This window comes from Embiotoca jacksoni, unplaced genomic scaffold (genome assembly GCF_022577435.1).
Source record: "Embiotoca jacksoni isolate LCO1_2020_lvr unplaced genomic scaffold, fEmbJac1.0.p SCAF_16, whole genome shotgun sequence".
NCBI classification, from domain to species: domain Eukaryota; kingdom Metazoa; phylum Chordata; class Actinopteri; family Embiotocidae; genus Embiotoca; species Embiotoca jacksoni.
Genome location: NW_027185296.1, coordinates 5878204 through 5904625, shown reverse-complemented (window position 1 = coordinate 5904625; position 26422 = coordinate 5878204). Strand labels below are relative to the sequence as shown.

The 26422-nt window shown below is 40.4% G+C and overlaps 1 protein-coding gene across 1 annotated transcript in view; it reads left to right on the top strand.

The window, feature by feature from the left end:
- LOC138198813 (voltage-dependent R-type calcium channel subunit alpha-1E) overlaps positions 1–26422 on the top strand; it is a 101394-nt gene that overhangs the window by 44474 nt on the left and 30498 nt on the right. The window contains exons 5-11 of the mRNA XM_069150475.1: positions 96–235; positions 17871–17974; positions 19344–19502; positions 20576–20766; positions 24212–24315; positions 25754–25869; positions 26093–26146. Coding sequence (XP_069006576.1) covers positions 96–235; positions 17871–17974; positions 19344–19502; positions 20576–20766; positions 24212–24315; positions 25754–25869; positions 26093–26146 — 868 coding nt within the window. The remainder of the gene's footprint in view (positions 1–95; positions 236–17870; positions 17975–19343; positions 19503–20575; positions 20767–24211; positions 24316–25753; positions 25870–26092; positions 26147–26422) is intronic.

Here is a 26422-nt window from a genome sequence, read left to right as displayed (position 1 = left end):
AAATCATCTGCACACACACTCACATTTCACAATCTACAGTGAAGTTGTTTAAAAAACCGAGACATGACCCATTCTCTCTTGCTTTGCACTAACAGGAGAAGACGGAGCCCTACTTCATCGGGATGTTCTGTTTCGAGGCCGGGATAAAGATCATTGCCCTGGGCTTTGTGTTTCATAAAGGCTCCTACCTCAGAAACGGCTGGAACGTCATGGACTTCATTGTGGTCCTCAGCGGGTGAGTTCAACAATGTATGTGTGCGTGGGTGCGTCTATTTGGGTGCAGATCTGTGAAACAGGATTAACATGAATTGAAATGGATGGTGATTCTGTGAGATTTATGGTATGAAAGAAATGGTACACAGTGTTCTTGGGCTCTCCTTAATTGTTAGAAGGGATTTTGATGTGGGGCTCTGAGTTATTTCTGTCAGGTTTAGCTGACAGTTTACCTCCTTGTTGTTTGTTGGTTAGTTGGTACACACCGGACAGCTTTCTTTTATTTTGGAATATAAATCTCTAAATCTTAAGTGACCATTGATCTGAAAGCTAAAGCCACATAAGAATCTTGATTAATGGATTTTTGTTAACCTTCTACAATAGATGGCGACGGCGGGGAAATAAATGTCATTATCATTTTAGTAATTGTCTATGAAACATTTCTGTAGTCTCTGGTAGCTATGTTTGTTTTATCTTACACTAACCACCGGTTCTGTTATCAGTCATATTACATCATAAATATTGTCAGCAGGTTTGGCTCTCACTACTAGCAAAATACCAGAGTCTGTCTTATCTGATGTTCTTGCTTTACCAACTCAGAAGTTTTCGCTCTTTTTTTAAGAGACAGTATCAGTGTATCTAAGCTCAAAGGGATGAAGCACCAGGATGTGAAGGAATACTGACACATGACCGAGCAACAGGTCACATTACTCTTCGGCCTATAAAGACTTTTAGCCATATATGCACTTCAAAAGACACAGTAAAACTATAAAAGACATATCCATGATGCTGGTTTATTTTATTGGTATGAGCTGGAGTAACAGGTTACATTCAAAGTAATTGGCTGCTAAATGTGTGCATAAAGACACTCTACTGTGTTTATCTAATCCATCAAATAGAAGTTACTGGAACATGTCAAACTAGTACAACACATTTTAATCACTGCCTTTATATTCTCACACATTTCCTTACATGATAACATATTAACAAGTGATGATTTGGAACAAAGTCTTCTTTAAATATTTCCTGGTTTTTGGCCTTTTTCTTTTTTCCACATGCGTGGGTGATGCGATACACAGCCCAACCACTAGTGTCAAACTATTCCACTGATCATCAGGTCGTGGTAACACAGCAAGATGCTGCAATGTGCCAGCAAAGGCAGGGAAGAAAATAGCTGCAAGCTAGAAAACACATATGTAAACAAGGCTACTTTGAATGACTAAAAGTCGAATTGGTAAATGTTTGATGAGGAATGGAGTGCACTCAACAGGCTTTTTTCCACCTCAAGAATACACAGGGGTTTCTAACGCTGAATCCAAACATGACTTAGACAATTTACCACCTTTAGCTTCAACCTGTTAAAACCAGAACCTGGCTTTAGAGTAACCTGAGCACAGACGCTGATGCAGACTGAGCTGAAGTGAAACCAACTTTGGACTGCTGTGTGGTGGTTATAGCTTGTAAAGCAACACGTCACTTTGTGTACTTACAGTACATCATTTACATGGCAGTTTCAGACCCAGGGGGGCTTACGTCTACCAGTTACTCTGGTCTGTGGGGGGGAAGGTGTTGTATTAAAGGGCATTTTACAGCACTTACCTTCACAGGAGAGGCGGGTGCTTCATGGTCAAAGCAGATGGGAAATGTTTACAGTTTCAAAGGAGGAGCTTGATGAGATAACAGATTAGCCTCAACACCTGTTTCTCTCGTACACACAAACACACACAGAAATTAAATATTAATCCACTCACAGTGCAGAAGTACAAAAGGTGGCAGACAGGCTTCTAGAGAATTCTACATATTTCTGGTTATTTAATTATTAATGAGGCGACCGCAGGCTTCTTAATGATGCTCCACCCGCTGCTGGAGGGAGGAAGGATGTGAGGTTGGAGGAGGAGAGAGGAGTACGAGAGAGGGATGGTATGAAGAGTGTTGTGTTCCTGCCTGTTGATCAGCTGTCACTTCCATAACATACGCTGGTGAGGACACTCAACCCTCCTGACAAGTTACTGTGTGATCAAAATTAGAAGCCCAATTAAAAGATGCTGACACGGACACATGTTAATGCATTTTTTTCTAATCTCACCTGCCTGATTGGGAGTAGAAAGGAGGAGACTAAAGACTGCAGAGGCTCGCCCAACGGTGACCCATGTTGTAGCCAGACTTTAACTTCTAGTGAGCTCTGTGCGATTTCTTGTTTTTTTCTGGTCAATGTGATGAGGTTGAAGTCATGTGACCAGCCCACAAAATTTAGTATAAAGGCTCTTGCATGTAATTTTCAGTGGATTATATTATGTTACAAATTCATCACACCAACAAAAAAAAAGCAAAGGTATTTATTCTCCTAACATGCGCTGTGGGTTGAATTCGACGTAATTGTGACTTCGGGAGTATACGTACTCGATCTGGATAAAATGGCCTTCCAGGTTTCATTTTATTAATATTCAGCTTGATAAGTGAGCTGCAGAAAGATCCCTCTGTAAATTATCATTCTGGCCACAGCAAAGATAAATTAATGGAAATGTTCTCGCTCTGTCTCGCTCAGTGGCTCTTTCACACAAATCCCATTCAGCAGTCACATGGACACATTCACTTACCTATGGGCCATCAGTCGAGGTTTGCAACCTTATTAGAAAGTGAATGAAGATTATGAGAGCCGCTGATATTATTAGATGAGTCACCACTGCTGTCTATCAGTCAGTAATTAGGAGGCCTCTGCAGACAGGAAGAGTCACAGACTGTTACAAATACGCTGCATACAGACCCTCCCCTAGAACTCTTCATATTCCTATACAGTCAGTTGTCAGGCTCCAACAAGATATTGTAAACAATCTGTAGACAGAAGTAGCAATGGTAAAATTACAATATGGGAAACATAATGACAATATGAGCCCAAAAATAAAATGTGAAAAGCTTTAAAGAACATGGGTCAAAGAAGACATTATGCAAATTCAGATGCTGCCAAATATTTTAACAAGTATGTGCATCGTGAGAACCACAGTTTTTACCAGCCAATCAAAATACCAGATGCATTTTTAAATGACAGTGTATATTGAGATCTTTATAAGAGCTAAAGATACTAAGTGCATAAAAAAAATATATAATTGGAAAGTGTCATTTTGATTGTCGATGATTTACCTGGCAGGGCCACAGGCACTGGGGTCCTGGTTACAGGTGCAAATTGTCGCTTCAGGCTTGGTGTACATAAAACAAATATTTAAAACTGCCCAATACACTGACTCACAGTTTATTAGTTGTACCTGCACAATCCAATGCAGCTATAATAACTCTGCAGTAAATCCTTTCTGGCCTCTAAGGCATTACAGCTTTAGTCACCCAGGCGGGAATCCTAATTCAACATCACTGCAGCAGATTTTGCCTGTGGAGGCAAAACACACGACCACAAATCATATGAACCTTTCCTCAGTGAATACCCCTGACTCACTCGACATTATGTATGAACATGTGTAATTATGGAAGCATTTGCTAACAGTGTCAACGCTGGAGGCCATGATTACCTCAGCAAGCTGGCGTGGCGTTTCAGGATAGCTTTACACAGACAGAGAGAGTGGGAGGGGGGATGAGGATGGTACTTGCTGTTACCTTAAAGGCTGCTATCATGTAGCTGAAGACTATTTTGATTGAAATTTGAATAGAGGGGTTATGGGTTTCTCTCAAGCCACCACACATGGTTCAGCAACCTGATAAAAAGCTGTGAGGCAGTCAGAGGTGATAACCAGGAAGACATAACAGCAGAGGAAGAAAGTAAGAAGTAGAGACGAGGGAAGACAGAGGAGCAGGACAAAGCTGGAGGAAATGAGAAGGAAGCCTCTGTGTGTAATCGTACGCACTAATTGGTACCATGGCCGGATCATTTGCTGGCAAGCCCTCTATTAGACTGGCAATAGTTGGCGGAGGGCAACGCCCACCGAGGGTTTGTGTCACCACTCATGCCAGACACTTGGAGGGGGGATGGGGAGATGGCATTAGCTCGGAGGGAGCTGATGAGAGTAAAGATGAGGAAACTGGAGTGTTTCACTGTTTTCTCCGTGGCTGTAATGACAAGGATCACTTTGTTAGTCAGACATCACTGATAAATTTGTTGTAAAGATGGTTCAGCCTTTATCCTCTTTACATGGCTCTTTTGTTTGTGATTCTCAGATAAGAACCTGAAATGTAATTTCACAACGACAACACGCAACATATTGATGGAGAAGAGCGAGTTTTCTGAATGTGATGCTCTTTTTTTTAGCTAAATTAAATGGAAAAATAGTATGCATATAGTGAACATAGGGAAATGAGAAAAGAGAAATCTGATAATCGATTTGATGTAACTGCACATTTCAGAGAAAAAGTCATGATCATCTGCTGTTCAAACAGTATCATGCTCTCTTTACATCTGTGGCTATCAATCTTGAGCAGCTGGTAAATATTTTTAAGGTTGAGGATATTTGAATTTTGGTTTGCTTTGCTGTGTGGTGAAGATAAGAGTGGTGGAGTTGTCTCTGACCTCTTTGGCCTCTGGTGTTATTCAACTGAGACAGAGTGTGTCTCCTTTTGCCATGTGAACAGTTATCAGTTTTTATTTTTCACTTCAAGTCAAAACAGGATTATTTCTACTCTACTACCACTTCTGGCTGCAGGAGAGAGAGCTGACATGACAGCTTCATGTCAATCAACACTCTGAAGCCATGATAAGACATGATTGCTGTAATTTTCCATATTTTCCACTTAAACCTCTCTTCACATCTACTCCTTCTCCCTCAGCCCTCCTCATTTTCTTTTCCTTTCACTTTCTTTTGTTTCCTTCCCTTTGTTTCTGTTTTGTTTTCCTTATTCTTTCCAGTTCTTTCTTTTGTGCTTCTTTTTCTTCTTTACTACACCACCCTTACTCGTCAGATTTGGCTCCCTGCGACTTTTTTCTGTTCCCCAAAGATTTGACACAAAAGCGCACGTACCTGTGATCACTAATCATGTGTAACGCAAGTAATGATTTTGAGTTCTTACTCAAGAAAGGTAAAGCTTCTCTCTGCTCTGTGCACATCACAGAGCTGTGCTGCATTCACTACGCAACATGAGCAGTTTCTGAACATTTTGATTGGACCTCACAGCACTGCATCAGAGGTTGTCAGTGTGTGATACTGTCCCTGTGTGTGTGTGTGTGTGTGTGTGTGTGTGTGTGTGTGTGTGTGTGTGTGTGTGTGTGTGTGTGTGTGTGTGTGTGTGTGTGTGTGTACGTGCGTGCATGTGTGTGCGTGTGTGTGTGTGTGTGTGTGTGTGCGCACCTTATGTCTGTTTGGCATTCATACACCTGTTAGAACTGACTATCAAACTGTCTCTTTCACACACACACACACACACACACACACACACACACACACACACACACACACACACACACACACACACACACACACACACACACACAGACGTCCTCTCCGGTCTTATTTTCCATCTGTTGTCTGATCGATCGATGAGTTCAGACACAGCATGGGAGGATATGTCCCCCTGAGCTGTTACCGTGGTGACTGAGGACCCCGCCCCAGGTCAGGCTGTCACTGGCTCCAATCCCGCTCAATGACTCTACAATTAGTGAAGACCAGGACAGATTTGTCTTTTCTGATGGAGGAATGTGATTATACACCTACTCTTTGTGCATTTTTATGTGAGCATAATAAAAAGAAGGGAACAGGCAGAGCACTGGAAACACCTTTTGTTCACAATTTAACAAACTTTTGTCTCACAAAGCAAAGTGACACATGAATATTTACATGATTAAGATGAAGAGTGTGAGAGAGAAAGGGGTGACATTGAAATGACGTCCTCAGTGCAGAAGTGGTATTTTTCTGTGATCTCGAATCAAGTCAGTGAATAATGAAGATGATGCCGGGGAAGTTGACGCCTAACAAGCTCACTCTCTGTACCGATATGCCCTCCCTGTCTCTTCCTTTCTCTCTCTCCCTCTGCACCTTTCCAGCTATTAAAAGGCAGCTGAATGAGCTCTGAGACAAAGACGTTGTGGAGGTTCTTTATGTTGTCTGGTCTGGTATCTGATCAGAGATGATGAGGTGCTACACTAACAGCAAACAACAACTAACAGGTCCCACTGTTCGCTGGAACTCGAGGAAATTAGATTAAATTTACTAGTAAAACTTAACAAAACTGAAGGAAGGTCTGGAACATTTCTCAATTATGTCCTGACAATTTGTCTTGTCAATTTGAGGCAGACATCCCCTTAGTGAGAATTTAACGTATACATTAATTTTCAGTGTTACAGTAGTTCCTGAGTTCCTGCTCTGGTAAAAGACTTGTTTAACAAAATACAAGGGCAAGGCAGTCTACCACGAATTAAATTATTTTTGAATCTCCTGAGTTCAGTATGAAATTACATGTTTCAGAGACGGACAGAGATGGAGGCGCAGCAGGTGTCGACACACTGTCCACACCGAGAGCAAGTAAAGACCTTTACAGTGAGAGAGGCTGACATACTACAACTCATTCAATCCTACATCTTACTTGACGTGTAACGTCTAGAGACATTACATTACAAATGAATGGGCAATAAAAAGAAAAATATATTTATCAATTAAATAGTAGCTCATGGGATGCTTTCTGACCATGTACATGTCACCTTTGGTCCTTTACACCAAAATTAACAATGCCTAAAAAAATTAACTTGGTGAGTGACCATAAATGGTGAAAAAATTGAGTGTAGTATGGAATGAACATTGCAATTGCCATTATATAAAATTAATTCTAAAACACCCAACTATGGCCAATTCTTTAACAATACTTTCCAGAAAATATTGATCATGATGATTTTTATTTTTTCTTATTGACTTCTTGTGTATCGGTCCAATTACTTTTAAACTCCTGAAACCTGGGGACAGAAACCTCCTCAAATTGACAGAAACCTGGCATTTTAATGAAGCATCCACTACTATGTTTCCAATTGATTGAGCCTGAAGAGCTCATGTGTAATTGTCAAAATAATTACTGTCTGGATTGCAGCAATTCCCTGGCAGTGAGTCTTGTTTTCACCAGAACATCTTCTGAGGAGAATCAACCATCAGTGTTGTTGGCAGAGAAAACTGATCGGTTTTACAACATTTTCTCTACAAATGCTGTTTATATTCCTCCGGAATGGTGGGATAGAACATAGTGATGGGAGGCATTATGTTTTCAGGTTGTCTGTCCGTTCATCCTATTTTTTTATATCTCAGAAACAACTCGGACTCAAGGATGAACTGATTAAATTTTGGTCACAGTGACCTCATGTATTCATATACAACTTATGACAAAATAAGTGACTAATTGGATGAAAATGATAAAGTGATGACATTTTATATCCTAAAAATTCAAAGGTCAACTTAAGTCTGACGTTATAATATTCTGCAAAAACACTTTTCCAGCCATTCTTCATAACTCAGGAACAAAACGGAAGACTGCGGCCACATTTCATCTTTAGCCAGGTGTTAAATTGGTGACACTAATATTTGGTGTCCACCTTGAAACTAAGATGATTGTATAGATCTGGGCTGTCGGGTTGACGATGTGTGATTAACACATCCACGTTCTAGTATATTTAGCTTCTTTTTCCGAAACATCTATATTTGAAGTATTGTTCTTTGTAGTGGCTACAACTTTGTGTATCTGAATCAGTTTTATTGGCCAAATTCTTTTAAAGTCTTCACCACATAAATGAGTCTGGACAGGAATGGATGACACTGCAACTTGACTTGTTGGCCGAGGCATAGAACCGCAGGGTGGCAATTCTATCTTCTTATTTTTTTTGAATTGATTAATACAATAACTTTTGTTTAAATTATAGGCTTTGTGGGAGAGTTTCAAGCACAAATAATTTGTTAAAATTGTGTTGGGTTTTTTGGGAGGTTTTCTTTGGGCATTCTATGATCCGATGCTGTGATAACAACTAACACCAGCCTCTCTTTACCTGGTTAAGTCATAAGAATGTTTTGTATTATTTGGTCGTATATTGTATGGATGTTTCCAGAGGAAAAGGATGGTAAGTGCAATAAAGACAGATATTCAAGAGACTGCAAAGAGTTTGAAATAGCGACAGTGTTAAGTGCTCCATGGTCAGCAGAAGAAAATTAAGGTCACATAACAAATCTTACTTAACCTTGAGACTTTCAGTATATTTGGTTAAACTTTTGCGATTAAATTTGACCTCGAGCCTGAATAGAGAAACTGCTGCCTGATGGTAAATTACATACAGTTTGTTTATCTTTAGAGCTATTGACCTGCAGAAATCCCCCTTTGATCTCAGCTGGAGTCTGGCTGCGGTGGAAATTACATCAAAGGCTCTTCCTATCAATCAACCATAGATTAGCATCTGCAAAATTACATACAGCACACTGTATTATTCATCACCAGGTGTTGAGGGGTATAAAAAGCTACATATTGTAGGTGACAGACGTTAAATGCTGCACAAGGTTTTTTTAGGGCACGGTGTTTTGTCACTACAGTAGAGTTGGTCCTGAAGCAGCTCGTTATGTTACTGTCAGAGTTAAACCACTGCCAACAAGCAGTGGATTAAATTTGGCTTTGATTATCCACCAGAGACAAAGCAGAAGTCCAAGCCCAAATACATTCAGCCCAATTTCTTTATATTTATATTTATCTCACGATGAACACTTGAGAAGCCACCACAGATGCTCTACATTTCACAGAGAAATACTCTACATTTATCTTGTAGCTCTACAGAGAGACTTTACAAGCAAAAACTGTTGAGCTGCAACATAATTTATAAAATATGACACAGTGGTATGGAATAAACCCCTCAATAGGAATAAACATTTTGGTTACAATAGTCCAATACTATTATAAACAATGTTGCATAGACGGGTGCAATTTTGCAGTATAATGAGTACTTTTACTTGTGATACAAATACATTTTGTTGATAGGACTATAGCATGGAGTTGGACTGTCACTTCATGTTGTAGCTATTTTCACTAAATAAAAGATTTGGATCTTCTGCTTCCATCTGCTGATAATCAAAAGTCGCCTCTCAAATACCCCAAAAAGCTCAATATAAATCCTTATTTTCCTGCTTGAATTGTTTTAAGTTTTAGTTTTCTAAGTCAACCTTATAATTTAGCAGAATTTTTGCTGTGACTGTTGGATTTTAAAAAATATATAAACCAACTGTGTGTAACTGCTTTTCAGTTACTTCATTGGTTTTGCATTATGTATGTGAACGTTTGTGACATCTCTCTTTGTATCTCAATGTCACCTCATGCTCTTTCTTCTTCCTGATGGAAGATAAATCACCCAGATCAATTATTCATTCTGGCTAAAGAGCAAACATTTAGATAGCTGACACATAAACCAATATGCTGGCTGATACTTAGTTGAGATAGTTTGTTTAGATAACTAATTTACACAAAGCTGGGTCTGTATCTCAGGCTGTTGATTTAAAGAGCCGCAACATTTGTTCTTTTATAACAATTTTAATACAATTGTGTGTTTGTGTGTTTGTGCGTGCGTGTGTGCGCGTGTGTGAGAAGGAGTGAAAAGGACAGATGAGGGGGGAGTTAAAAAATGAGAGCGTACACTGTGGGAGGCAGAGAGTCTTATATCAACGAAACCAACAAGAGCAGCACTGTAGGAGTTTCTCCACACAATTCCTTATTCTGTCAAGACAATCTGCTGCACACACACACGCACGCACGCACGCACGCACGCACACACACACACTGTAGCTCCACTGGTCCAACAAAATGGCAACGCTTCGTACTGATGTCTTTGATGAACTTTTATTGACGCGTTCTCTCTCTCTCTCGACACCTCGGACACCGTGAAAACTATAAACAAACATAAACATTTTGACATATATTGCGAGCCCTTTCTGGAGTCTCTCATGCAAATGTCCGTTGCCAAACAAGCTCACGTGAGCACATTAACAATGCCACAAAACTACAAACTACAATCTCTCAAAAATGCAATACATATCAATATAAATGCTGGTCAACAACAATATACATAAATATATTAACAAATAAACAATTTACCGTGTGCACCTCTTGGACCATGTGCAGAATTAGTCTAGCTTGGGGTCTTCACTCCTCTCTGCGTCTGTGCCAGCAAACCGACCCACAATGCCACGGTCATGTGCCCACGCCAACTCTGGGTGTGGCCCGTTACTTTACGACACTACATAAAGAATTACTGTAACCTGAGCTCAACCATATAAACTCAACAGATTTCAATTGCATGTTAATCAATCCTGCTCATTCAACATGCCTGCACACACAGGGAACATTTATAAACTTATAACTGGCTTCAACATGTCTCTTTGACAGTTACACTCCCACCAAGTTACTGTGATTTATGATGCAAATAATAAATGCAAATAAATAAATCCAGTAATTTTCAGAACCAAATGTTTGATGACTGTAAAATACTTTCATGTCAACTTGATACCTTGACCTTTTCACACAGGTAGGCAAATAAACATTAGTCTTACTGAAATACATTTGAGTTGTTTTCCACAAGCACGACTAATTTATGAATAGGACGTTCAAGAATGAGTCGTGAACCTTCTTTCCCTAGCTTTTTATTTCCTATCTGTAGTGTGACTTTTCACACAAGACCATCTTCATCCTTGCAAGCATCAAGTACTCTTCCAAGTCTTCACTCATTGCGCGGAATCCCTTCCTCTTTGACAATGACGATATCTCCAATCTTCACACTTCTCTTTGAAGAGTGCCAGCCTTGTCTGAAAGTGATGTTTGTCAGGTATTCCTTCCTCCACGTAATACAGAATTGCTCTGTCAGATATTGTACTCTGCGCCATCTTTTCTTGGCATACAAATCTTCAGCCACAAACTGTCCTGGTGGAGGCAGCAGAACAGAAGCTTACAGTACATGGTAAGTATATGATTTGGGGTAAGTGGCTAGAGCCTTGGGATCATTTAGGTTGTTAGTAGTGAGTGGGCGGCTGTTTACGATTGACATTGCCTCATAAAGGAATGTTCTCAAAGAAGCATCATCTAATCGTCCAGCACTTTGCGACAGAATCCAGCTTAGGATGCTCCGAAAAGTGGTGCAGTTCAATTCTCTGAACATTTCCTAGTTCTTGAGGAACAAAGCACCTTGGAATCTGGAGTTTTTGCAGATTCTCTAGATCATTCAGCCAGCTCTCCCATTGTGGCCTCAACTCTTTGGGCAGTGGTTCGTCCCACTCAATCCCCCTTTGGCACATTTCCTGCAATACTCTCTTTCCCTGTAAGAGGAAGGGAGCCAATAACTCCAGTGGATCAAACACAGAGGCAACAGTTGAGAGAAGTCCCCGCCGTGTTGCTGGTTTCTCCTCCAGGGAAACTTTAAAGGAGAATGTGTCCGTGTTGACACTCCACGTTACTCCCAACACAGTCTGAACCGGGAGTTCATCATGACTGAGATCTACATCACCACCCACCATACTGTGGGCCACTACAGCAGCTATTTTAATTGATTGTCCTGCAGAATCAGACAAGATGCTAAACTGGGACTTGTATTATCTTAAAGATGACCATATGTCCAACTGTTCATTCCCTCCCCAGACAGGACTGTGTTGTTCTGTGAGTGAAAAACTCACTCCTTCTTTTGCCCAAATAAACACTGAAAAAATTAACTTAAATCAGCTCAGAATGTTTCTTTTCAGGAAAAAAAAATTCCAGCTTTCACATTAAAGCAACTCTGTGGTTTGACAGGATTTATTATTTTGCTCAGGGACACATCGGAAGGGAAGATATTTGCTTAGATATTTGACTTGGCAGATGGATGTTACATTTACTACACTACAACAAACATATATTATTTATAAAATACAATTGATCTATTTTTAATAATTAAATAAATCCTTGAGCTATTCTGCCAAGGTGTAATGAATAGAAATAGGCAGTATTAGTCTCTGCTGTTATTGTCAGAGAGAAAAGTTGCAGAAGAAATTCATTTGAACGTGTATTTCATTGAATGGAATTGAGTCACTGCTGGAAGTTACTGGGAGCCTGTGCTGGCAAATAAAAGGGGATTTATTTAGGATTTATAAATAACTGAATATACAGCTTGTGTTAGAACATTTTAAGCAGTGCAAGCAGCAGTGAGAAAACATGCCAACACATCACTGTGACAATACCTTGTTCCTTAATACCATGTAATTGTATTATATACACTATCACATTGAAAAACACCTAAAAGAGCAAGATGCCAAAAAAGAAAAGCCTGCATTACCTTAGTTTACCTTCGTCTTTGTTTAATGTTTAGTAATTAATATCCACCGTTGTCTTCATAGAACCACATAGGAAACGAGGTGCATGTTTTTCAGTTTTCTCCAGCTTGGATTTACCATCTCATGCTGTTTAATCATGTTTACTGCTGCTGGATTCACTCCTCCTGATGCAATCTATTGCACACCATGCTGCTGGAGTGTAAACACAGAAACCATCATCACTATATACTGTACAGTATATGACTTTTTGTCACAACTTGGCAGGGAAGAAGGACAATCACCACAATTCTGCAATGTCCTTCAACTGACCTTAAGATATAGACATCTACAGATATTTTGACATTACAGGAAAAGCATAGATGTAACTAATAACATTACCGATAGAGGAGCAGCGTCCTGGGGCCCTGCACAGACTGGTGTTTCCAATTAACCTGCTAATAAAGTGATGACACTAAATAGTTGCATTCTGAATCGCATACTTTTTTGTTTTGCTTTCAGTACATACTTCAGCTGCCCTTACAAAGTGTGTGCTGTTGCATGCAATATTGCATGCACACAATTGTGACATACTACTTCTTCATAAAAAATGCGCCTTTGACCCTCTTGGTCATATCTGTCTCGATCCGTACTGCATTCCACACACTTTCTGTTATACTGAATCTTTTTTTCGGCATACTAACCATACAATGGACCAAAATGCACAGAAGCAGGACCTCACCTAAGGGGTATGCAGCCATCATTAGTGCACCTTTACCGTTTCTGCAACGACAGGTCAAAATGTCTGCCATCAGTTTCAGGTTTTTAACCTGATTACTTTAATTCAAGCAGTGCTTTTTTTAGTGCCTCCCCCACCATATTTTTTTTACATTCTCACAGTGTTAAGAGGCTGAAGGGTTGATATTGTTTCATAAGACGAAGGCAAAAATTAAAAAGACAACAAAAATGTATGTTGCAGAAATATGATGTATTTCCTGTTTTGAGTCACCATAATGATATTGTCACTCCAGAGCTGAGAACCAGTGGTGTAAATAGCACAGTATAATTATTATCATTACAATAGTCAGGTGCGCTCATATCATATTTGTTAGCAGCATGACAGTGACATGGAGCATAAGTCAGGACGTGATCGGTATCACGGCATGACGGCTGTCACCACAGATTTGTCACGCAGCAGGGAGCTGTCGTTTCTGCAGGGTATGTCATTGTTACTCACTTATCACGGCTGACAACTCTGACCGGGGCATCAGCTCAGTTCACTACAGTGTGTGCCTCAAATATCGGCTGCAGATACAAGCAGGGTGGACAAAGATGTTTTTCTTGTGTGACAGCTTCCGGTGACTAAAAGTGACTTTATTGACTTGTGGAAACAACAGGCACCTGTCAGATATGTGTCATCAGTTCGGGTGTCCATAAAGTGACAGCCAGGGTTTTAATCAATCGAACCACCAAAAACATCTCATCCCTGTAGGGCCCCAACTCCTGATTTTATTGACGATCTAGTTTACTTTTGTGAGAGAAACAAGAGAAACTGGAAGAGATGTAGGATCTGAAGAATACTTCATCTGAAGATTTTATCTATAATGTTAAAATTTAAACTCAAACACCTGAAGAACTAGCAGTCTATAATTTTTTGTTCATATTATTTTGGACTTTACTATAATCATGACCACTGACCTTCCTTGTGAGTTAGATAGTGTTTGATACCACTGAAAGAGTCTAATTGAATTATAAAGCAGTCTAAATACAAACATTAAATGGATAAATACATATTCCTGCAGTATGGAGAAGAGAAAACTGCAGGGAGGAAATAAATTGTCTGCCAAATTATTTATTTGCGCCAAATCAGCCATGTGTTGTGCTTCCCCTGACTGATTTAAATCTGCCAACTTCTGTGGCCAACCTTCACCTTCCTTGTCTCCATCATAAAGGGGGTGCCAATGTCCAGACGGTAGTAGTCTGCATCAGAGACGTAACAGTGCAAGACTGTGACAGAGAGATTTGGAGGTTACTGGACGTTGCAGCAGCATCTTTATATAATTTTTTTTTGGTTTGCACTTGAAGTAAACAGTCTGACATTTGGATTTAATCTGTAAGAAGGCTTTTTTTTTTACCGTTTGCTAGATTCAGTTTGTACATTTATCATTTTTATCCTTGGCTGTCTATGGAAACCGTTTTTTCCTTTGATAGCAAATATCCAGTCCCCCCCCATCATAGCCAATAACAGGGCTCTTTGAACCAAGTGGCAAATAAAAAATTCAAAGGATTTTAGGCAGTAAAGCAAGTCAATATTTGTATTTATTTTTGTGTATATTGAGACCAAAAATTTAAGTACTGTAACAACTGAGAGAAGAGAGAGCTGAGACCCTTGCAACTCACACTCTAATTTAGGTTTTATTATTTTTTTCAAGCGAGGTAAAATGCTGTTGTTATGTCTTTCTTTTTTTCATTTGAACCTTGTATTTCATTTTGTTTTTGATATACCATACATTGTGGCATGCCAGTTAAATGAGCCAGTTTACTATAATATGAATTCATCATCCTCTTCTGGACCACAGACAACTCTTAATAATTGTACTTAATTTCAATTAACTTAATTTACACACAGCATGCAAATATTTAGTCCAACAACATTTGAAATTCATTTTTTGCAACATCATACAGACCTGTGTCCTTTTTAAAGAAAAAATAATTGTATAATTCCTGGTCATCCCATAGATTGAATATAAAAGTCAATGTTGGTTTCAGGTCTCAAAAGTTAGGCCAATGTGGAATTGTCTTAAAGTCCAATACCACTCAGGGCCACTAGGGGTTGGCTCCAAAAAGGCTCAGGCTCCATAGACTCCCATTTAACCCTCCCGTTGTCCTCGGGTCAAAATGACCGGCAGCTGTGTTCAACCAAGTTCTATTTTATTTCTATATTTTTATATTTTTTGGGATCATTAGTCATCATTCTTTAAAGAAACCCTCACAGCCTCCTTGTCACCAATGATCCCAAAAAATATGAAAATAAAATAGAACTTGGTTGAACACAGCTGCGGGTCATTTTGACCCAAGGACAACACGAGGGTTAATTTCTCTCAAGTCAATGATTTTTTTTTTTCCACGAGTCTTTATAGTGTCATTCCCTAAAGTCACTTCTTCTTATCAGTGTTCTCGTGGTCCATCTTAAAATATTTAAATCGTTATTTAGATAATATGCCAGCAATTGAGTAAGATTCAGTGCTCTCTCCTCCCTGCTCGTCTAAATATGGTCACTTCTGGCTATAAAATAGCATGATGGCGACGGCCGAAATACCGAACTAGGGGCTTCATAACAGTAGTTCACAAACCAATGGGTGACGTCATGGTTGGTTGTCACTTGTTTTATCCTACAGAATTATTTGCGTCCAGCCAATCAAAGCGGTTTATCTCTAATCTGCATTTGCAGATTTAAGCAATAGCTGCGACTGCATTACCGTTACCGTGTCTACCATTAGCGTGGCTAACCTCCAGCCCAGGACATGCACCAAAGAGCCACAGACTAGCAAAAAGCAGTAAATATGATCCTTTTTAGCTGTCATATGTTATCTGCAAGCATTGTCTCACACCTTGAGTTAAAGAAGTTAATACAAATTCACACAAAATTCAAAGTGACATGCTTTCCAAACACAAAAATGGTGAGTTTTGTTGATGTGGTTAGACTTCAAAACCACCTCGCTCTTAAAAAAAACAAGCTTAAATGGTTGTTGTTGGAAAACTGGGCCCAGGATATCCACTGAATAACAATGGAGTGAATGAGGAAGCCATTTTTAGAGCCCCTCACCTCTTTGTCTCCTCAAAGAGCAGCCAGGACTGACTAATGGTTTGCAGAAAGATTGAGAGATGAAGGAAGAGTGGGATGAAATGATCAAGGTGTCAGGACGCAGCAGAGGGAGTGAAAGGAGGGAAGAAGGGAAGGAGAACAGACAAAAGAAAGGACGAAGCAGAGTCCTGCTGAGCTGATGGGGATGAAAAGAGGAAGAGGGTTGAAATCCACAAGACCGTAGTTAGAGGTGTGAAACTCATGAGGATAATTCTATTTCTATATTTGTGTGGATGATGGTGAGCTATTTTAATCTTTCATCTCTCCTCATCCTTTCTCTCTCTCTCCCTCCCTCTCTCCTTTTTTTTTCTCCCTTCTCCCCATAATTAAATCAGATGACTCTTTGTCTGCTAACACTACAGACAGGACTAATTCTCACCACTGTCACTGAAATGTAATTGGGCCCGTGTTGCTGTGTTTCTAGCTGTGTGATAATTAGGTATGCAATCGCTGCAGAGCAAATTACTGCACATGAGGATGGTACTTTAACATTAGTGTACATAAATCACATGTTACAATCATTTTACATAATGCACCTGTCAATTTCCTAAGAAATACTTCTTTGCTTATGCCGGTGCCTTTGGCTGTGTCTTCGTCTGTTGATCAAAGTGGATGCAAAGAGAAAATTTAACATTCTGCACTTACTCTAAGCACTGTGTACACTAAAGTTTTGGAGTTGTGAGAAGTTAAATCGTGTCAATCTCTTGACTTCAAAGTCTTGAAATAAAATGCTGCTCCACTCTCTCCTTGGCTTAAACACACCCTCAAATCCCCGCTGTAGGCATCCAGGTGAAAGGGGAATAAATATGTGTTCAGGTCAGTGGAAAAAACAAAACAAAGAAAGAATCAGAGTTGAAGTATAATTGGGAAGGGGGTTGAAAAATAGGTGGAGGAGGAGAGAAAGAGAGAGGAGGAGGGAGGTTTAGGGATGAAGAGCAAGATATGAGGGTGTGGAGGAAAGCGATGCAGGAGGGCAGACTAATGAGGAAGCAGGGGCCTAAGATCACCAGACACTGTTTTCCTCTCTCATCATTCTGAGGGCTGAAGGCCACAGAGGTTTATTCAGAGAGTGGGAGGAGTCGAGGAGACAAAACTTTTGAAGGACTCTGGCTTTGTGTAGCAGATGCGGGCTGATGTGTTTGCGGTGTGTGTGTGTTTGTCCACACATGTGTTTGTCCGTGAGCTTCGTGTCTCTCCAGCCTAAGGGTGTCCTACCTTCCCTTGACAGTGCTGCTTTCTTTGTTCTTCTCTTAAATAGCAGTTGTCACAGCCATCCTCCCACATGCAGGGAAACAGCCAACAGCCCCACAAAACATCCTTGTTGTTTTCTCTGTGCTCGTTGCTGGCTGGAGACCTTCACGTCGTCGCATTCGATATCTAAGCACTGCAGCCGTCCTCCAAACACCGTGTGTGGTGGCCCATGTGTGTGGATGTGTGTGTGGGGGTCTCCTTTTTGACACGGCTTCGCACAGCTTATAAAGTGAAATTGTGGCATTCGTATGCAGACTGTGATGATCCTGTTCTGTCCCTCTGTCTTTGGTGTGTGTGGGTTTACATACTATATGTGTTTACTTGTTTAGGATCCTGGCTGCAGCAGGGGCACACATGAACATCTCAGTGGACCTGAGGACTCTGAGGGCCGTGCGAGTGCTCCGACCCCTCAAACTGGTCTCAGGCATCCCCAGTGAGTATCACAAATACTACATTCCTTGTTTTCCTCTGTCATTAATAACTATAACTATAAACAGGGCACGAGTGGATTAAAGGGTAAGTTTAACCAAATGAGTATAAAAGCAAACACCTCGTGGAATCTGCCTATGAAGATAGTTGCTTTGGTTTTTATTTATCTATGTTTGCAGATATTGCCACAGAGGTTTTGGGGTTTGTGGTCCATAAACAAACTTAACAAAGGAATCAATTGTATTTAAAAAAAAAAAAAAAAAGTTGAATTCAGATGTCTTTCCTGACACAGTGTGCCTGTTTCTCCCACCAACACTTTTTAGTGGAGCTATGTTTTTAGTTGAAGCAGTCCAAAGGAATAAAGCCAAACGTATGGACAGGTTGATACTTGAGAATGACACAGAATACCTCATATTTATATATAGCAGAGCAGCCCAGTTTGGGGCCCGCAGGCTTTTTAATGTTTTCGCCCACCATAGCATTTGACAAGCTCGTGCTTATTTTCCTTACTCTTAAGTGCTGTTAAATCCTAAGTGTAATGACTATGAACTGTTCATTTTATGTTGCTTCTAAGTGCATAATGAGTTTTCAGCAATGTACAGCACAGTACTACTAGGTTTTATATTACATTGGTGTATGTCTTATCTACAAGGAGTTATGGTATTGTCTTTCTCCTGCTGATGCTCATGTGCTGTTAATGTGTCCTACGCCACTGATCTTGAGCTGCCAGTCAAGATGAAAGATCGAGGCAGCTGCACAGGACAACTGTTTTTTTACAATAATTTTTACAAACAGATAAAAGATTACTATTTTGCAGATTAAGGAGTAGTGTTTTAATTATTCTGAAATTCTGTTTTAGATGTAGAATTTTAGTACATTTTTGGTAAAATATATCACATTAATGAAATTTAATTTTACATAATATAAACCTCTTTTTTGGCCTGGGACCCTCCATCCACATTCATTTTTATCCTTTCATATGAAATCATTTGGGCACCTCCGGTTGAATTAATTTATTAATCATTGATGTCCTGTATTGGATTCCAGACCAGTATCAGTATGATGTATGGTCTAATCCTAAAGGCAGGGCAACAACCACTGTTTATTTTAAATTTTTAATTAATCTGTTGATTGTTCTCTCAGTTAAATTATATATTATTTGGTCTTCAAAATGTAAAAACATTTTTTTTTTTTTTAAATGCTCATCAGCATTTACACTCATAAAAGACTCAGAGACCTCTAAGATATTTATATAAGAGAAGCTGCAACTAGTGAACTTCTGATTTTGTGAAGTGAGGTTGAGATGACACATGTATCACACATTCACAGTGTGTTTTCACATGCAATCTGCTCACGGTGTGTTCTACCTGCAGGTCTGCAGATCGTCCTGAAGTCGATAATGAAGGCCATGGTTCCTCTTCTGCAGATCGGCCTGCTGCTGTTTTTTGCCATCCTCATGTTCGCCATCATCGGCCTGGAGTTTTACAGTGGCAAACTGCACTACAGCTGCAAACCACAGCCTGGAATACTGGGTACAGACACACTCACAGTTCATCTCTACTGCACACATGACGCTCTGTATGCACAGTGATGCATATACAGTATGTATCTATATATACAAACAAGAAGAAAAAGTGATGTAAATATAGTAATTGTGTCTGGATCTCCATTCATGTGATGCGTCTGTTATTCTACTGTATACACACACACACATACAAAGAGCCCACATATATGCACACATTCGAACTCGTCTTGTGATAATAGCCAATTGAGACATCCTGTCATGACTGTTATATTGTGATTTCTTAAGCCACTATTTGTGTTTGCACTGCAAAACAGAAAATTATCTGAACACGTCTGCCACACATTGATGGGATGAATTAAACACATACAACCCCAGATTGTTGTAAATAATGCGCAAATATGAACGGATAAGAGACACTTCAGAACAATTTTTGACAGCAAACTGATTCACAGAACTTAAAAGCAAAGAGTCATGCCTGAGCTCATCCTTTTGCTTTGTGTTGTGCTCTGTGTGTGTGTGTGTGTGTGTGTGTGTGTGTGTGCGTGCATGCGTGCGTGCGTGTGTGTCTCTCTCTCTCTCTCGCAACCTTTAGGTAGTATCTCTTCTGTCATAATCACAAATGCATGCACACATGCGTTCATACACACACGGCATGTCGGCTGCACCTGGAGACTTGATCAAAACAAACCGGTAGTGTTGTCCTGTATAATTAAAACCAACAATGCGGCGTACTACAATGGCTCATTGTACATTCATAGCTGTCATTAACCTCCAAGCTGCTCCCATCACACTTAAGCTGAATAGACAGTTAGAAAACGCAGACAGACCGAAGTAAGTATTGTCCGTCACTGTTCAGAGATCATTGCTCACTGTGTACTTGGAGTGGTTTAATTTTCAGACCAGGAGACACGAAAACAAAAATTTTATCCTCTCACATTCTGTGTGGAAGTTTTTTTAATACATGATAGCTTTCAAATTTCAGTGATTATGTAGTAACTTGTTAATGTTAAGGAACAAGATCTGTCAAGATCTCTGTCTTATGACATGTAACATTTTGTATTTCTGCATCTTTCTGCTCAGCCAACGAGACGGTGGACTCGTCTGAGTCTGAGTTCCCGTGTGGTGTGCGCCAGTGTCCTGTCAAATACACCTGCAGCGATACCTGGATCGGCCCGAACGACGGCATCACCCAGTTTGACAACATCCTGTTTGCTCTTCTCACCGTCTTCCAGTGCATCACCATGGAGGGATGGACAACTGTACTCTACAATGTAAGATAGCTTACCCACACACCACACATACATGTGCCACTCATAATATTTCTCTATTTCTCTGCAAATTATCCAGGCGTAGAGGTGTTTTGTTACAATTTATACTCCATTAGCCGTAATGAACAGAAGCAGCTCTGGTTCCAGCGTGTTAGTGGTTGCCGAATGGATGTCTTTACCCCGACGTCCTCATCTCTCTCAGGCAGTCTGCCTGTGGGAGGAGAGAAAAGGGAGGGATGTTACTAGGTTGTGATTTTGGTGTTGTAACTGCAAAGTGCTATTTTTACTCTTGTTTTGCTTTTAGCTTGTCGTTTTCATACCATCTTAGAAAACTATAAACTTGCTCTGAGAAATTTCATCGAGAATCAATGACTCTACAAACCTGTGTTATGTATGAATGTGAGCTCCATAAGCACTTGGAAATATTGCCAGCTGAAAATCCAGCTCTCACATTTAGTATTTTTTTTCCATTGAATCCCGTCTCAAATGCTTCAGAAGACTTCACTTTTTATTTTCATATATGTCTGCTCAAAAATCATGTCTATTCATAGACAACTATTTATATTGTCACCAAGGGTGGGTATTTCTGTCATAGCGCTTGACTGATATCATAAAGTACTCCTGATCCACATCACTGAGCAACAACTGATTGCTCAACAACTGACTCAGAATAATAACAAGCTGAACCACGAATGCCACTTAATGGGACTGACTGGAAGGATTGTTTGACACAATGTTTTTTTGACACACTCAGTTCAACACCAAAAGCCTGAAAAGGCCAGGCCATACTGTCAGAGGAAATGGTTTTGAGAGTCCCCAAAGTCATACAAAAGAAGATTGTATATTAAGGTGCAACACACAGAGACATACAGTATGTTCAAATGTTGAAAACCAACAATGATGCCATTTTTGCTTTAGAGCCACATGACAGGCATGAAATGCTGCGCTGGGCTTAGTGAGTGTCTGGTTTAAAATGTTTTCTGCATTGTAATTTCTTGGGACTTTAATAATGTGAACTGATGTAATGCAGGTTAGTGACACATCAAGCTCTGACCAGAGAAGTCTGTCTCAGCTCTTCAGAACTGCTTTGAGAGCATCGATTTGAGGCATGTTCAAAGAGGCAGCCTCCGAGTGAGCAGACTGATCTGAAGGAGTACACAGGGACAGTGACAGCCTACATCAATAAGTGCACAGATAACATCACAGTTACCAGAACCATCTCCTCATGGGCCGACATGAAGTCATGGCTGACAGCAGAAATTCAGGTGCTGCTGATTTACTGCATTCAAATCTGATAAGGCAGCCCTCACAACAGGAAGGACCACTGTGTCATGTGCTAGGGAGGTAAAAAAGACAAGATGCAAGACAGAAGCTACTTCACAGACAGCAGGGATGTATCCAGGCCCTCATAGACTACAGGTCTCCTCATCAGACCTGCTGTGGCGACGCCTCTCTCCCACATGCACTGAATGACTTGTACACTCGGTTCAAGAGACTGAAGTATGTGACTGCAGTTAAGACTACCCCTCTGATTGGTGTCCAAGTTTTGACTGCAGACAGTGCGAGATAAATACCCTCTCTAGAGTTAACCCATGCAAAGCACCAGGAACAGACAGAATCCCAGACCAAGTCTTCAGGGACTGTGATGAGTAGCTGGCAGGTGTCCTTGCTGACATCTTCAATATCTCTCTGTCCCAGGCAGTTATCCACACAGGTATAATGTCTACTACCATCATGCCAGTGCCACACAAGTCCTCCATGTTCTGCCTTGACAGCTACCGTCCCATTGTATCAACTCGCATCAGCATGAAGTACTTTGAGAGGCTGTTCATGCAGTTTCTCAAGTCCTGCCTCCCCACCACTGGGTCCCCTCCAGTTTGCAACTGGGTGCTGGAATTCTCAGACCACAGTCAGTCCAAATCAGCAGCATCTCCTCCAGGACCATCACTCTCACCACCGGCGCTCCACAGGGCTGTGTGCGCAATCCACTTCTGGTCACCCTGCAGATATATGCAGCATCATCCACCTCCGTCCTCAATATGAAGTTTGCTGATGACCTTAGTGGTGGGCCTCATCAGCAAAAGTGTTGAATCACTGTGCAGAGTGGAGGTGGACCAACTGGCAGCGTGATGCAAAATCTACAACCTCTCCCTAAATATCAGGAAAACTGAGGAGGCCATCATCAACCACAGAAAGACCAGAGCCCACTGCACACCCATCTGACCAGTGATAGTACAGACACGGTGATAATAGGAACTCCATCCATTACATCTATGACACATGGTGCACCCGGAAGGCCCTCAGCATTGCAATGGACATAATCACCTACTCTTGCTGCATTCACTCCATCCTCCTCCTCTTTGGCAGGAGGTACCGGAGCATCCATGCTGCTTCCACCAGACTATTTCATTCCTCAAGCTGTGAGGTTCCTCGGCAGTGTGAACAGCCACACAGTCCTCTCCTGAGTGACTTTTGACCTTCCTCCCTTTGCACAAAAAATACAAGTCTGTTCCTTTATACTGTATGATATTTTCATATGCAGAAATAACAATAAGATCAGACTTGACTTAAATAGTCACCTTCCCTGAATATCAGAAAGTATTTGTTTTTAGTTGTGAAAGTTTTGTTTTACAGTTTGTTGTTGAAAGTCAGCGTGAAGGACTATAACAAACTTAAAATTTGCATGACTGCCAGTTTTCATATTAAGAAAAAAATATACATATATATATATATGTATATATATAAACAGCTTGGCCATATTTGTATTTTTCCAACTTCTTTGATGATCTCAGTTAAGCAACAGATAAAACAAACTGCTGTGCCAGGGTGTAATCTGCAGTCACACGCCTGCTCTCTCAGTTTTTATTGAGATGAATGAAGGCAGAAAATTTGCTATAATGATTGTGTTATGCTGTCGAAAGTGACACTGAATGAGCTTCACTGCTGAGTGAGGAGGGACACAGGAAAGAAAAAGATGACATTGCTGCTTCTGTGAAATTGAAAAGGATCTGCTGACTGTGCAGACTTACAGTAATAATGTCAGTTTAAACCGAAGTACACACCTGCAGTAAATGCACAAACACTCGAGCCGTACTTTTCGAGAGCCATTAATTTGGTTACACGTACAACACATAATATACAGTCATGATATAAACGTTCTCAGGTTCCCTTTCTATAAAGTGACGCAGAAATACAATACTCTGTTTTTATACCAGCATCAGTAGACAGTAACGGTTCCTCCTCCCTCCACGCTCCTTCTGTGAGAGCCGATCAATACGCATGATGTCTGTGCTCGGTTCCCTGCCTGCACACAGACTTGAACCCACATCAGCCGCCCAAACACCTACACCTGTGTCTTTCTGTCTTGTATCCCAGTGGCAGCATGAGTCAGGTCTGTTCCCGCCTGTCTTGAATTCACTGACTTTAAAACTTCTTTTTGGTGTTTCAGACCGACGATGCCTTGGGCCCCTACTGGAACTGGCTCTACTTCATTCCTCTTATCATCATCGGCTCCTTCTTTGTGCTGAACCTAGTGCTGGGAGTCCTCTCTGGGTACGTCCATTTTGAAAGCATCAAGGTTTCAGCCTTTAGATTTGTGAGATTTATGGGGCCTTTCTAGCTTCTAGATTGTCAAAACTTTTTCTTTTTTAAACTTTCTTTTTCTTTTTATGATGTTTGCCTCATTGACCATCAACCTATTATGAAGAAATGCAAACTTCTGCAAAAAGGAGGAGTCTGACATGTCAGACAGACTTAAACTGGGACCCATCTCAGAGGTTGTTTATTTCCATGTCTACATTTGAAGACTAAACACATCACAATCAATCAATACGACCTTCCACATATTTCATTGGCGTCTTCTAAATTTATCTGAAGCATGTAACTTTTTCTTGTCCAAATTTAGCGGACAATATCTGTACAATTATCTTTTACTACTTATTGATGCATTGACACAGTCATTGTCAAGTTTATGAATATTTAACAGGTGTTGGCATTTAGCGGTCATCATTGTTAGTGCTTGATGTGGACAAATTACTGAAGGATATACTTTATAGAAACCAAAGTATACTCCACTGTTTATTCTCTTTAGCAGCCAGTGCTTGCAGTTTTATCATTATACTGGTTGCTACAGATCCAGTAAACCCTTAAATATGCTTTTGATGGCAATTTTGTGCCTATACTCACAGTTATAACAGTTATAAATAATTCAAAATGTTTATCTCACTTAAAGTTCTCAGCATTGTTTCTCATTTGTATAATGATTAAATACAGTATGTGTGATACCAAGTTTTAACGGTATAAAAAACATCAGACCTGTTAAACAAATTGCAGCTGAGATGAGAACAAAAAAGCTGTTTTGCAAGTTTTGTTTTCACAAAACTTCCTAATGCTTCTCACCACATCCACAATATATTTTTCATCCAGCTGTCAATCCTTTGTGCCTCATTGTGGAATTATAGGGTACTTTACATCAACAGCACACTCAAAAATCAACTGTATTTTCAAGTATGCATCCCGCTTGATTAGAGTACACTTCACTTAGTCATTGTTTCAGTTGAACAAACTACATACACAAAACTTGTTTAGAATTACTGTGTAGTATAGAGTTGTGACATACCTAGGTTCAGCCCTCTATATTTCAGGTCCTCAACTTTATAAGCTATATAACACTATACTCGTTTTGTTGTCCTGTTGATTCAACATATTGTGGCCTAGACAGTAAGACAGACTAACTGTAACTTGCTTTTTCACTGGTTGGTAGAAACCAGCGACTGTCGAGTCAAACTATGCAGATTCACTACAAGGTGTCTATACAAGTTAATTAGTTTACAGAAAGGTCATTGGGGGATCCATTGTTATTATCTCTTCAGCGAGATGGAAGAAACATCATTTGACTTCCTTTCCATTCCCCACCTCCTCTCCTCTCCTCTCCTCTCCCGCACCCTCAGAGAGTAAATACATTATTCTGGGGTTTGGTTTGTTTGTGCAGGGAATTTGCCAAGGAGAGGGAGAGAGTCGAGAACCGCAGGGCCTTCATGAAGCTGAGACGCCAGCAACAGATTGAGAGAGAGCTCAACGGCTACCGGGCCTGGATCGACAGAGCAGGTGGCTTCAGCCCCACAGTCACACATCAGCTTTTCCTCAATGAGATAAGACAAATTGAAAATTCCTTTTAAAATGTAGAAAGTGGGACTATGTGCTGCAACTTGTCAGCTGTTTGTTCTGCACTAAATAAGCTGTAAATACAGTTACAAAAGATGCCAGTATATCTCTTTCCATCTGAGCTGTCATCTGCTGCTCAGTACTGATCATACTCTTTGCTCTCCAGAGGAAGTAATGCTTGCAGAGGAGAATAAGAATCCAGGACCTTCTGCCCTCGATGGTAAGTCAGCCTGAGATCTTAGTTTTTCCTGGTTGCGTTGTGCACTTTGTCTTTCTGCTATTCCAACATTGCTCTACATGCTGTCTCAATTTAATACTGCCAAATGTGCTTTGGAAAGGCCATCCAGGCATATGCTGGTGTAGTTTGTACTCTGTATTTGTATGTGCTTTAAGGTTGACACAATTTTTTTTAAGATAGGAATAAAAACTCCTCCCACTGAACTAAATAGCATTTTAATCTGACTGATCCCTTTTGCCATTGTAGTGGCTCAAGAAA